The sequence below is a fragment of the Herpailurus yagouaroundi genome, unplaced genomic scaffold (assembly GCF_014898765.1).
Source record: "Herpailurus yagouaroundi ecotype Mexico unplaced genomic scaffold, PumYag 181, whole genome shotgun sequence".
In the NCBI taxonomy this organism is placed as follows: Eukaryota; Metazoa; Chordata; class Mammalia; order Carnivora; family Felidae; genus Herpailurus; species Herpailurus yagouaroundi.
Window position 1 is genome coordinate 31,093,708 of NW_024412412.1, and position 13,657 is coordinate 31,107,364.

The window sequence follows — 13,657 nt, forward strand, 5'->3', positions numbered from 1 at the left end:
GGAGCCTTCCCATCCTAAAAAGCATTGTCATCATCAAGAAGAAAGGGATCTGAGAAGAAATGGAAGCTGGGGATAGAAATAGTGGGGATTGCCAAGAAGACAGTGCCTGAGTGGGAAGGTTTGGACAGAGAAGGATGGCTGGATGAAGGGACCCCACTCGGGACCAGGCAGCAGCAACTGTTTTCCAAGCCGGATCCCAGCACAATCTGCCCTTCCTAGGGGAGGAAAAATGAATGGCAAAAAGAGATTGAAAGATGTGAATAAGGAGGGAAACACCCCATGCTGGCATTTCTCACCTTTTTGGAAAGTTCCTGAAGGAAGTGCAGTTGTGAGTACCTCTCCTAATTTCCGCCAGCAGCTGCTGAAAGAGAATCACCCCCAAGGGAGGATGAACATCGCCAGCAGGAGAAGTGGATCCCACGACCTGCTCCTGTGGGATTGTCAGATTGGGAATGGGCAGATAGATTAGGTTTAGATACATCCAGGTGCTGTCACACACTTAATGGAATAAATTAAAAGGGGTCATTTATGGAAAGGCCTCTTGTCCAGAAAAATCTCCCAATCAGTCTGAAAGCCAACGTCTAGAGACTTACTTAAATTACCCAAGACAGTATGTCCAGAACATTAAAGCTGGAGACCATCTGACATTCCAATCTTGGTGTAAATGCATTTTAACCACCTCCCTGTCTCACCCTATACCCTAGCTGCAGGGAGGAGATGGTGTTTTGAGCACATAAAAGGGGAGACCAGTATTTACCTCTTAAATTGTGGACACAGCAGGAAGGCCAGTATAGAGAAAGCCCAAGCGCTCAGCTCTGGGTCCGCCAGGCCTGGAGTTCAAGGAGGTTCAAGGGACGGCAGAGATTTATTGAGATTTATGAATGCAAAACTGGGCTCTGTGAGCATAGTGACCTCGAAGGGATTGTGGGAAATTCCAGGGTTCCCAAATCCCTTTATTAGCATTCACATTCACAATTCATATATATCTTTCTTTGCTATTGACATTTTTCAAATAAGAGAAATACACTCCCCTGCCTACCTGATTTACAGAATGGTGAGATCCCCAGACAAGGTGTGCCCTGTTCATACATCCTCATTAAGCCCAGGCCAAGACATGTCTTTGTGAAGAGTGTTCACTTAATCATGTCACTGGCACTCTTAGAAAGAAATAGTGGACAATATAGGCATCATAATGTTAAGATGACTTTTCTTTTCTAGAACTGACCGTATTCACACAAAACCACCAGGCATGTTGGCGATGGCCACTTTCTCCACCCCTCAAATGAAGCTTGAAAACACATCTCTCCAATTTCGCTTCCCCCAACTGTATACTTCACTCCCCATACACCATCTTCTTTCCCAAGAGACGTATTATTCCAGTATATTTTGAGATCCCGTAAGGGAACATAGGTCCTAAAGTTTTAGAGGTAATAAATGTTCCCATAACCACTGTCCCATTTTGTCTTCTTCGGTTCTGCAATATTTAAGTCCACTTTTTGCTTGTAGTTGTGAGATCCACTGCTAAATTTCAAGACAACGTTTGCCAGAGTGGATTTTCAGTGCACCCAGTAGTCTGTCATGACTCTGATGGGTCTGTCAAGCAGAGAGAAAAAGAGAGACAGGAAATCAAGATCTTAGGCTGAAGCAAAAGAAAAAAAAGGTTGTGCAGAGAATAAAGAACACCGTGAGTCCTTTACCCATCCCTACGTTAGTGATTATCCATGAAGCTTGTGACAGACAACCTCTTCGATCATTATTTTTTAAATTTGAAAATTGACAAATTAAACAAGATAACCCCTAAGACTGTTCATGCGTTAAGTCTCCATGGCTTTGTCACTGTGCTACCAAGAGCTATGTGACCGTTACTGTATAAGATGTAAAGAGGTCTGCAACTTGGTTCCTCCCGTGTAAATTAATGGATAAGACTTGAACAGGTAAAGAGGATGGGAAGGAGCATTTGAGACATCGGGTCCCAACTTAAGAGGACAAAAAATGGGCAACAGTTGCAGGAAAGCAGTGCATGCGGTTAGAGTAAATATATTAATGGCAGAAAGCTAGCTTACGTGGAGTACTTTGGAAGACCCTGAAGGTCAAGTGACTGACAAGCATTTGGCAGCCATTACAGCATGTCGAGCAGGGAGGCCTCAAAAGGCAGCATCAAAAATAATCGGCATAATTTCAGCGTGGTAGAAAACCACTGGCCAAAAGTTGGCAAAGCCAGTATTTTGTGCATGCTGGATTCTCATTAAAACATACAACTCCCCTGCTCAGGAGAGAAGAGATTCGCAATTATTTAGGCTGTGTCTATATAACACCCCATCGAGGAATAAAGGGCATATTTAGGTATTCCCATTTCGATATGGATTATTTTAATGAATTCCAACTTGTTTTTAAATTCAGTCAAAACAACTTGCATGTGCCGACTCAGCCTAAATTTCATCGTCTTATTATTTAAAGTTGCGTCGCCGCCATCACGTGGTGTTTCATCATGGAGAACTGGTGCATACCCACCCGATGGGTCGGTTCCCTTAATACGTATTGCACATGTGAACCAGGTGAGAAGGGTCTCTGAGGATACTACGAAAGGGCTACATTCAGAGGGGCTAGCCGGTCAGATGAGAAACCCAAGTGCATTTGGAATCATTTGAAACATTTTAGAGATACGAAAGTATGTGTGTGCTTTTATTTGCTTGTTTCCCTAGCCAATTGGCCTGTTGGCTTGCAAATAATGTGTATGACTCTGTGTGTTTTCTTCTAGGGTCTTTCTTCCCTGATTTCAAGCCCTCAGAAACAGTTTTTAAAATAGCGTTTTGGCTCGGATACCTAAACAGCTGCATCAACCCTATTATATACCCATGCTCCAGTCAAGAGTTTAAAAAGGCCTTTCAGAATGTCTTGAGAATCCAGTGTCTCCGCAGAAAGCAATCTTCCAAACACGCCCTGAGCTATACCCTGCACCCACCCAGCCATGCCCTGGAGGGCCAACACAAGGACCTGGTGCGCATTCCAGTGGGATCGGGAGAGACCTTCTATAAGATCTCCAAGACGGATGGGGTCTGTGAGTGGAAATTTTTCTCTTCGATGCCGCGTGAATCTGCCAGGATTACAGTGTCCAAAGACCAATCAGCCTGCACCACAGCCCGGGTGAGAAGTAAAAGCTTTTTGCAGGTGTGCTGCTGTATGGGGCCCTCGACCCCCAGCCATGGAGAGAACCACCAAGTTCCAACCATTAAGATCCACACCATCTCCCTCAGTGAAAATGGGGAGGAAGTCTAGAGGACAGGAAAGGTCAGAAGGAAGGCAGGGGGCGGGGGGTGATCTTAGGCACCCACCCCACTTCCTACTCGGAAGGCCAGTTCACTCTTCCTGGATGACAAGACGGGACCATCAGACCAGGGACCATGTGGGAACGGGGTGGGGGAGGAGACCTTGGGCAGTGGGTAAGGCTCAGGGAAGAAGGGGGATGTGACACGACCATCCAGCTCTAAATGACGATAAACAGCATTTCCTTGAGGCTAATGCTCTCGCGGTCATCCTCTGAGGCCGCTTTCCACGTCTGGCCCTTGCAACGAAAACCACCATGGGAAACAGAATGTCATACACAATCCAAAAGACTATAAATATAAGGTTATGATTTCATCACGAATATTTTGAGCACACACTCTAAGTTTGGAGCTATTTCTTGATGGAGTGAGGGGGATTTTATTCTCAGGCTAAACTTACTGACAGCCACGTTGGATATTTACAAGGAGAGGGCCTGGAGAGGAAGAGCCTTAAGATGGAGGCCAACATCCAGGCACATTCTTTCGAGAGCGCGTTTTAAACTCCACCATTTCTGATCCGTCCAGTTGCTTAACTTGGGTGAAACGTGGCAGTGAGGTTTACCTTTTGCAGTAGTTTGACTGGATGCTGCCCCTGATTCCCTAAAGATGAGGGGGAGGGGGCACTCATTTTGCCTCGGAATTAATGGAGGCACATCCTCTATGCTCGGGTCTAGATAGTTGGGGAAAAGGTGGCTTTTCCTGATAGGAGACAGTAGAGGTAAGGGCCCGTTTTTTCAACTTACTGCTACAGAAAAAATTCCAGTAGCCAATGCCAAGATCAAATCGAGGAAGGCTTCTTGTGAAACCTACTTAAAGATCAAGAGGTTGGGGTGGAGTGGGTGCTGATTTCATGCTAAGAGGCTGCATACTTACTGCACAGCCTTTTTGATGTGGCTTAGAAAGGCTTTTCTTGGCAAATGGCTTACTTTTTCCAGAACTCCATTATGAAAATTCAGAGCTTGCAGTCCTTTGAAAGGCACATCCTGACTTCCGTTTTTTCTCAGCTGCTTCGCTACCGCATAATGAATGAGGTTCAAGGTCCTGAATGCACATGCAGCCTGGTGGAATGAGCCTTATGATCCAGGGATACCCTTCCCGAACTTTGAAAGATACACACGCTTAGCTTGAGAGGAGACTGACTGGTCACCAGAAAACCATCTAAAGGAGGAATTTGCAAATAGTTTTTGACAGAGGCCCACTGCTTCTGGTAAAAGATCCAGGAACCTGTTCACTTCATCTATCCCCACTTTCTACAGGGATGTGGGGAACTTGCTTTATGTGTTCCAAATTTTGGTAAACCTTCATAACTCTGAATATTACTAAAGATGAAGATGATTATGATATGCAAAAATTAAAATATTTTTCACGTGCCACAGTAAGAATTTAAAATAAGACTTACGTTTTTAGAATAATTCTGGACTAGAATCACTGGTATAAAAACTACTGGTCGACCATTTCTGTGGCCTCTTCCCCCCCACTTGAGTAATTTCCTCTTAAGAATTCCCAAGGAGATTGCAGCCCTTGTTTAACTTTCACAGCAAAGGTAGGAGCTTGTGATCTTTTCTTCTTCCCTCGCAGCACAATGATAATTTCTTCAAGTGCGCCTTGAAGGCTAATACCTTTGCACACTGCCATGGGGCGGGGGCGGCGGATGTTTGCATGTGGATTTGAGTTTGTGGCTGGTTGTGCCGGGACCTAAAATATTTTGCCTTTTCAACCCTTTCCGGAGAATGTCCTCTTGCTGACCAGACACACACACTATGTATGCCTTGTGCTTATAACTTTGATTCTGGCATTAGATATTGGCTGGATTTTTAGACTCTGGGCCTGTCTGCATGTCCCATAGCAGCTCTACCAGATGTGGGTGTCCTATTATGGATGTAAGCATCAAGAAAGGACTTGAACATACAAAACTTCTCTTCTGCCTTGATAGGAAAGATAAGTTTCATTGTTGACAAGAGTTTCGTCCAGGATCTGAATTTTAAAAACCACTTTTCCCAGGCTCCCTTTTACAGGAACAGCATCCCCGGGAAAAGAATGGTAAATGTTTTGTTTCCGTAAAATACGGCTCTCTTAGACACATTTCCAGACACATGTAAATTTTAGGTTTTATTTGGGGAGGGAGGGGATGGGGAGGAGCAGAGAGACAGGAGAGAGAGAATCCCAAGCAGGCTCTGCACAGCCCCCACAGGGTTCGATCTCAAGACCGTGAGAGCGTGACCTGAGCCCACATCAAGAGTTGAATGCTTAACTGACTGAGTCACCCAGGTGCCCCTAAATGTTGGATTTTAGAAAGCTAAGGATCACCAGAAAGCCAGCATTAATGCCATTTCTAATCAAAACAAGCAGCTAGAAAATCTTTCGGTCATCAGATAAAAGCCATGACAATTGTATTCATGTGAAACTATCCATAAATAAATTATCTGCTACACACTTCACCAACCACACTCCCTCCAGGGAAGCAAACTTTAACATTTATTTCCTTTCCCATAACATGATATTAAGTATAAACATGCCAATTTTACAAGAAATCGATAATGTCACCCAAGACTTAGTCAAAGTGGGATAAACAATACTTAAGTTATTTTTTACTCATCCACAAAAATCTCTGTACCTTTGAGCATGCCAAAAACTCTCCAAAATGGTCCCAGTTAAACAAATGATTGTCATATTTATACTCACGTGTTTACTGCTTCTATTTGTAGTTTGAAGACTTTACCCAAAGTAACAGTGGTCAAAATGTTTTCTCAAATGTGTTATAAAAAGCAGTTGCTTTGAGACTCTCTGAACATCACAAAGAATCAACTTGACATAATGGGATGGGCAAAATTTGAGTTGCTTCTGCAGTTCAAATTGCATGCCTTAAGAAAGACCTTGGATGTCTGTACTCAGACATTTCCCCAAGTTACTGCAAGGATTTCAGGAGAGCACTTTGCTTGTCACAGTTTTCTTCCTCTTGACTCACTTGTGTCTCATCCAAGACCACTCTGCTGTCATCATTTTGTGTATGCAAACGCTCCCCAAAATATTAAGGCTTTGAACTCTCACTACCTACCTGGGATCATCCATCCATGGTGGACAGCGATGTTTGGGTAAATAAATATATTCTTAAGGCTTTTTTGTTAGGTTCTTTGGTGCGCCGGGCATTGGCAGGGCGTCTTGTACCCCGTTATCTCTAAATCTCATATCAATTTCACGTTTCTATTTTAGAGATAAAAATCTGAGCGTTAAGAGTGATTAAAGATTTGCTGTAGGCCAGTGAGGGACTATGATTCAGTCCTGGAGCTGCCTATAACGCTAAAGTCTTACCTGTTTCTCCCAGTGCCTCTGCCCCCTAATTAGTAGGGGTGAATGCTCCCCAGTTTAGATTGGATATGCTGAGGATACGAAACTACACCCAAATGTTTTAATGTCTTGTCTCTTTGGGATTTGCCTTCCATTTAACCTCAGTAAATGTGTTGCCCAACTCCACCCCAGCCAAATCCCCCAAACAGATCATAATTAGAGGATCTCGTGTGTACAATTCTACCTTTCAGACTGCAACAATTTTTAGGGGATAATGACATGGTAAGTTATTCAGGCCTGGCAAGAAAGACAAATTATATCAAACTGGGAGAAGATGGGCATATAAGAGAATGCAGAAGAGGCTTCATTGACCCAGAATGGCAAAACACGGTTGTGGGTATGGCAAAACACATTGTGTAGTAAGTTGATGTTCTTGACTACCAGCCACAGTTAATTGGCACACCTTCAGGAAGTAGATCTCTTTTCAAAACAGACCAAAAACAGATACAACATTACTCTCACCTGTATTCCAACGTCATTTTGGGTTGTGTTTTTTGTTGTTGTTTTTTTTTTTTTTTTTTTTTTTTTTTTTTTTTTTTTTTTTTTTTTTTGAGTCGAAGAGAGAGAAGGAATTGTAGCTATATCTCCAGGAATTACGGAGCCCAGAGAGCATATCAATCATGTGGATTTCATATCAGTCCCTATAGGGAAATGGCTCAGAATGCTGATCCCCAGGTAGCCAGACACATAGGCAACCCTTGAAAATGAAGAATCAGGTGGCATCCGTGGCTATGGATTAGCTGGCATTCACCTGTTCTTGGATTTCCTTTTGCAAATGAAAGCTTTATGCCCTGAGTATCTCAGATTGCCTCACCCCCTCAAAGTGAACTGTCACGCAGACCTTCTGACCCAGTAGGTCTCGTGGTCCCGGCCTGGGAACGAGAACATTTTCGGAACTATCTGCCGGGGCAGGTAATCATTCGCTCATTAATCGCAGCTACTTGATCACGGCTTGACAAACATTCTCATTTGCTTCTGGGGTTGGTTCTGCACAGGTCCCCTTGCCAAAAGAGATGCTGCCTCTGCGTATGAGTGCTTGTTGACTTAATTAAGGAAAGAGCTCTGCTCGTCAGCAAAAGGGAGAAGGGAGCCCAAGCACATGGAAGGTAACTCCGCCAGCAAAACTAGGGTGACCCAAAAGAAGGCAGTGGTGGCCAGTAGGAAGGCATCAGAGGTGTGCTCACCGTTGATCTGATTTCTTTTTATACTACTAGGACTTTTAACCATGAAACTGCCTGCACACAGCTCCGGTCCAGCCCGATTGGAACACACTGTTGGCACCTGCTCCTTGTCTACGTGCTGTGCTGGGGAGCAGGGCTGAGCCCAGGCTGCTGTGGGGTCCACCGTCTTCAAAAGGCAATGACAACAGTGGCCTCCTGGCCCTCCAAAGTCCCCGCAAGATGAATGAGTGGAGATGACTTTGGGGGCTGGGCTGGCAAAAAGCAAATTAGGATTTCGGCAGAGGACACCCAGCCCCTTGCCGTTGCCCCCATCTGCCTTGCTTCCCTCATGCCTCCCAAGACCCAGATGTCATGGGGGCTGAGGGTGGAACCCATCTGCCCTGTGCAGGAAAATGTCATTTCTTCTTTGCTGCTGCAATATGGATTCCAGAGTCTCCCGCCTAAAAGGAAAGCTATGGCGGTGGGCAGGGGGCAGTGTTGAGAAGGAAGGGAAGACCTACCCTGGGGCATCGCTCAAAGCGGGATGCATGGTTTAGTAATATTTGCTACAACTGATAAGCAAGGAACTGCCCTGAAGCTGGTTGCTTCTCTGTTTCCCAAAACAAAATGATTATCTTTCCTTTCCGTGTCGCTCAGTCATTACTTACATCACTGTCCCTTGATATCATAGTCAACGTAGCCACCTCATAAGCTGGAAATGCTTAGTGTTAAACTATGAGAAGTAGAGACTTGATCAGGTAAGAAGAAATCTAAGAGCAAATCCATACTGTGTTTGTAGGAAAAAAGTAATGAAGGCACCGACCTGTTAAAAAGCCCAGGTACAGTAGGTGCATTCGGATGCAACAGAAAAGAAGCTAAAACAGAAAGTCCCAGTGTGAACTTAGTATTTCCTTCCGTTTATGTAATGCTTTGTACTTGTCCAGGTAATTTCGCCTATCTCGGGTCATTCCTGTGAAGGACAGAGAGAAGGAAGGGTGTATTATCTCTACTGAACACATGGAGAAACAAGGGGGCATAGAGATTTAAGGATGCTTTGAATAGCCCCATATCCAACCTCTGACTCCTCTTTTCGTGATGCCCTCAGTATCCCCAAGGTCCACTGTGTTTCTTGGGACCGTGAATTTCATATGTCACTCATTTGTCTCTGATCCACATTTTCAGTTCCATTGTCACCTTTTCTGCTATTACATCCTTGCCAGCGACCCAGCGGCTGGCCAGTGCAAGATTGTCCTAGGGGCTCAGTGCACATTTGTCTCTGTTTTCCTTATTGGCTAAAGGACAAGCAAATGTGATTCTGTTCTGTCTCCCCAGATAGGCAGGACCAGAGCCAAGGAAGTAAGCAGAGCAGGGGGCTCTTGGCTTCCTCAATAGGGTGACACTGTAAGGCAAAGCCAGCAGTGATTAACAACCTCAGGAATGCAAAGATGGAAAAGGGACTTTCTGGAAGGCTCAGGTGAGCCTGAGGGTGGTTGTTACAGTACCGTTTTGTCATTGTCGGCAAACTGCCCTCTTCCTCTCCTGCACCGGGCACTGTATTTGGCACAAAAAAATACTTAAGAGGCACAGACAGTCCCCAGCTGGGTGTGTTCCAAGTTCATCTGTTGCAAAGTCAAGAATGCGTGTTGCCAAGTAGCATTGTTATAGATGGGGGAGGGGAGGGGTGTTCCCAAACCAACTAAAAAATAAAAAATCTATTTAATGTATACATGGAGCTGGCAAACTTTTCCTGTAAATGGCTAGATAGTAAATATTGGAGGCATTGTGGGCCATATGGTCTCTGTCACACATCTTTTTTTTTTTTTTTTTTTTTTTTTTCTCTTTTTTTTTTTTTTTTTTTTTTTTGGACGATCCTCTAAGAACATAGAATCCATCCTTAGTTCATAGGTCATTGCATAAAAAACAGGCCGTGGGCCAGATACAGCCCATGGGCTCTACTTTGCCGTCCTTGATCTATGGCATCTCTAGCTTATGGTATAGGAATACTAATAATAATCTCAAGCAGTGGATTTTAGTGTCTAGCTTACAGGCATCTTTTTTAAAAAAATATGCCATTGATACATCTCCGATTGACTACGTTAGTATTTCCAACCTTCATGATTTGTTGGAGGGTGCCAAGTTCATACGTGGCGGGGGGTTGGGGGGGGCGGCTTGCTCCGTGTAACCCAGTCACCCAAAAGACATATTTTAGTTCATCACTGCAATTTGCTATCCGGGCACGAGGACAAGAGGGAGGCACCAACCGCCCCTTCCCACTTTCGGGTTCTGTAGAACAAGCAGGCTGCAGAAGTTCCGGGAGTCTACAGGGGGGTTGGGGCAGGGGCGGGGGTCTTTCAGCTTCTCACACCACTGGCAAAATCTCCCAGCACAATCCATCTGACTCCGCAAAATCATTGAGTGCCATTTGACCGTGACCGGTGTGAAACCCCTCCAAGAGCACTGGAGCCTGCTCAAGTGGGGGTCCCTAGAGGCTTTGGGGGCCTCACTTGGCTCTTGGGAAGGCCTTCAGATCATAGGAAATTCAAGGGTCCACCCTGGGGATCCCCAAGAAGGAAGGTACAGAAAGAGGTGCAGGAGGGAAAAGATATCTTCCAAAGACAAATACTAGCTTCTAGCAGGACTTCTCCCTCTCTTCCTCATCCTTTTCCTTCTTCTTTCCCTGTTTTTAATTTTTGGTTACGTCTGACATGACCTAACTAAACTCAAAATGGCATTGCTGTGGGGAAACACTTAACCCTCCCCTGTGATGAGAAAGCCATGTCTCTCGAAGTTAGCATGCTATCGGAGGGACTTCCTTCCCCGTCCCCTCTCTGGTCCTGCTGGGCAGTGAAGGGGAAGAATATGTTGTCAGTTGGACACAAGGTGTGCAATTCTGGTGGCCTAGGATGACGTCCACAGTGTTGAGAGATGAGACTCTGCAGCAGGGCCAGGGGGTAAGGCATGGAATGGGAGTGGGTGCAGAACTGGTAAGGAAGGGCCTGGAGATATCAATAATTATATCAGTAATATATATAATAATGTAGCAATACCAAAAATATCAGTGCTAACACCAGTGCCTACGTTGGGCACAGCAAGGAAGGCTTGGGCCACACTACGTGGCCACTTCTCTTCCCTCTCCGTCCCCTTCCATCTTGGTCCTTTCCCTCTCTCCTTTCCAGTTTCCCCTCCATATCCCTGCCTCTCTCTCTACATCATTCCACCCTCTACTATTTTTTAAACTGATGAGCAATGAATGCTGGGGTAGGCACCCTTGTCCCAGAAGGTGCCTGTTCCCCTGGGATACAGTGCTCCGTGCAGAGTTCTGGGTGACAAGGGGGGGTTTCCCTCACTTCTCCCGTCCCCTCCCCTAGTCAAGCCTGACACTGCAAGCTCGGATCCCCGGAGCCTCCAGGGAGCCCCAGGCAGAAGATGGGTCCACAGAGCGAGGTACACTTCAAGCCCCTCCCCCAGGACTTGAACATGTGCCCCCATTGGGGTCTTTCTGTTCTTGTACTATTAGTTCCAAATGAAGGGTGCAAACACAAAGTGCTGGTGCTCAGGAGTGGTTTCTGGGTTATTTCTCTCCCTATCCACAGGTAAGCATCTCTTTTATCAGTGCCACCTCTCACTCTGACGTTTCAAAAGTCTTTACCGAGCCCTACAATGTCACCTTCTCTTTCTCTTCTGCATTGTTTGTCTCTTGCCTCTGTGTGCCTTTACTTTTCACTTCTCCTCTTAGCCCTTAGGGCCTTCGAGACCATAATTAATCCCAAAGTAAACTTGGTTTCATGTCAGCATTAAGCAATGATTGTTCCCTCAGAAGGTACACCCTAGGCAAAACTCAACAAAACTCAACTGGGGGAAAGGTGCTCCTTCTCATGTGGTGCTCCCACCCCTGACCCGGTCCCCACCAGCCCCTCCACTCCTAGAACTTACCCATGGATTCCTTCTATTCTTTCATCATAACTTTGGGCCAGAAAACATTCTTCTTTACGCAGAGGGTGCTCTCCTACCCAGTGTGCTCCTGCTTCTGCTGACGCGGCTCCGTGCATTTGTAATCCCCCTGTAGTAGTCTGCTGGGGCTGCCATAGCAAAGTACCACTGACAGAGGGGCTTCAACACCAGACATTGATTCTCTCGCAGTTCTGGAGGCTGGATGTCTGAGGTCAAGGTTCTGCAGGCTTCTTTCTTCTGTAGCCTCCTTCCTTGGCTTGCAGATGGCCGCCTTCCCCCAGCGTCTACACATCACCTTCCCTCTGTGTGTCTGTGTCCTAATCTCCCTTTTTTCTCAGGACACAGATTGGATCAGGGCCCACCCCAATGACCTCATTTAACCTAAACTGCCTCTTTAAAGATCCTTTGTCCAAATGCAGCTATATTCTGAAGTCTTGGGGACTAGGGCTTCAAGAGATGAAATGGGGGGGGGGGGGGGAGAGTAGGGGAATTTAGCTCCTAACACTTTCCTCCCCACTCTGTCCTTTCTGCCCATGAAAACTTATCCAGATTTTTTTCTTCAAATCAAAAGTTCAAATTCAGCCCTTCCTGACCATCCTCTCCAAATTCTCTCTAGATTGGGCCTGACAACCAATTGTGCACTTTAGTTTTTCATCCTTCTGTTCCTTTTTAAAAAATCAATCTATCTATTTTTTTTCACTTTAAAATGTACTTTACACTGTGCCTCTACAGGTTCTGTCTTTAGATGAAACCTCCTGGAGAGCAGGAGCTGTCGTGTGTCTTTGGATGCCCAGAGCAGTGCACAGCCCCTAGGGGATCCTATCTAAGGATCAGGGCCCCTCCTGAGCAAGCCAGCAGACAGGGCATGAAGAGGGACATGGGACCAGAGCCAAGCGCTAGTTACAGGAAGGGGCTGGAAGATCAAGTCCAGGGCCTTGGAAATGCCAGATGATGCACCAGGACAGCTCAGGTAATAGTTACTGGGCTTCTGAAAAGTTACAGTGAGACTCTAATCAGGGGTGCCGAGCACAGCAGTGAGGAAGTCCAGGTTAGCTGCCATCTTGAGTCGGGCAGGCATAGGATCCCCTGGGAGGCATCTGCATGCAGGAAAGCAGACCACCACCAAGCCAGGGGACAGAACCTAGACCCTGAGACCAAAGTGAGACAGAGGTAAATGGGGTGAACAGCCAACAGCAGAACCCAGTCCCAGGAAATGGGTCACTGAGGAGCAGACTGAGGGAAAGATCACCACTGGGTCCCAATCCCAGCGATGGGTGAGTTCATGCTATGTTTCAACGTCTGCTCTGCACCAGGAGCCGCTTGAAAAATGAACGCCAATGAGCCTTTGGGTAGCTTTTCCTCCACTGTCTCCCAGCCTAGAAAGAGTAGAGGAAAGGAAGCTACACTGACTTGGCTGGATGTGTGGATGTAGATGGTCGTTCCCTGTAGAAGGTCCCTGCCCTGTAGAAGGTCGTTTTAATTCTGACCTTCTCAAGACCACCTCCCACTATTCCTGTCCCAGGCCCTCAGGGACTATAGTGTACAGTCATTGCTGCTCCTGCCTCTCGGGGAATGCGGCCCACCCTGTGTGGTTTCAGACTATCTCGGCCTGGTCACCTTGCTTCTGCTGGGAAATTCAGTCCCATTTCTGTTTTATCCACCCGCCTAAGCCTTTTATTGTAGACGAATTGTTCGCCCGCAAGGTGCTTCTCTGACAGCCACCGGGTGATGTCTTCTCTTCTGCGTGGTTCCTGCTGGGAAGCCAAGAGCATTTATCCTCACTTGGAAGGACTGGGACTGCTCTAACTGCATAGCATCTACTGTTGTGCTTTCTGGGCAAGGAACTTGGGTTTCCCATCCCCCTGCCCCCTCCCTGGG

General features: G+C 46.1%; 1 protein-coding gene across 8 annotated transcripts in view; it reads left to right on the forward strand.

Annotated features, from left to right (window-relative positions):
- Positions 1-9,554, forward strand: part of ADRA1A (adrenoceptor alpha 1A) — a 161,523-nt gene extending 151,969 nt beyond the window's left edge. For 4 of the 8 annotated variants that reach the window (XM_040490222.1, XM_040490221.1, XM_040490223.1 and 1 more), the window contains one exon: positions 2,759-3,661. In XM_040490222.1, coding sequence (XP_040346156.1) covers positions 2,759-3,276 — 518 coding nt within the window. In that variant the 3' untranslated portion in view covers positions 3,277-3,661. The other 4 variants (XR_005795011.1, XM_040490226.1, XM_040490225.1 and 1 more) reach the window with 4 other exon arrangements.
- The last annotated feature ends 4,103 nt before the right edge of the window (positions 9,555-13,657 follow it).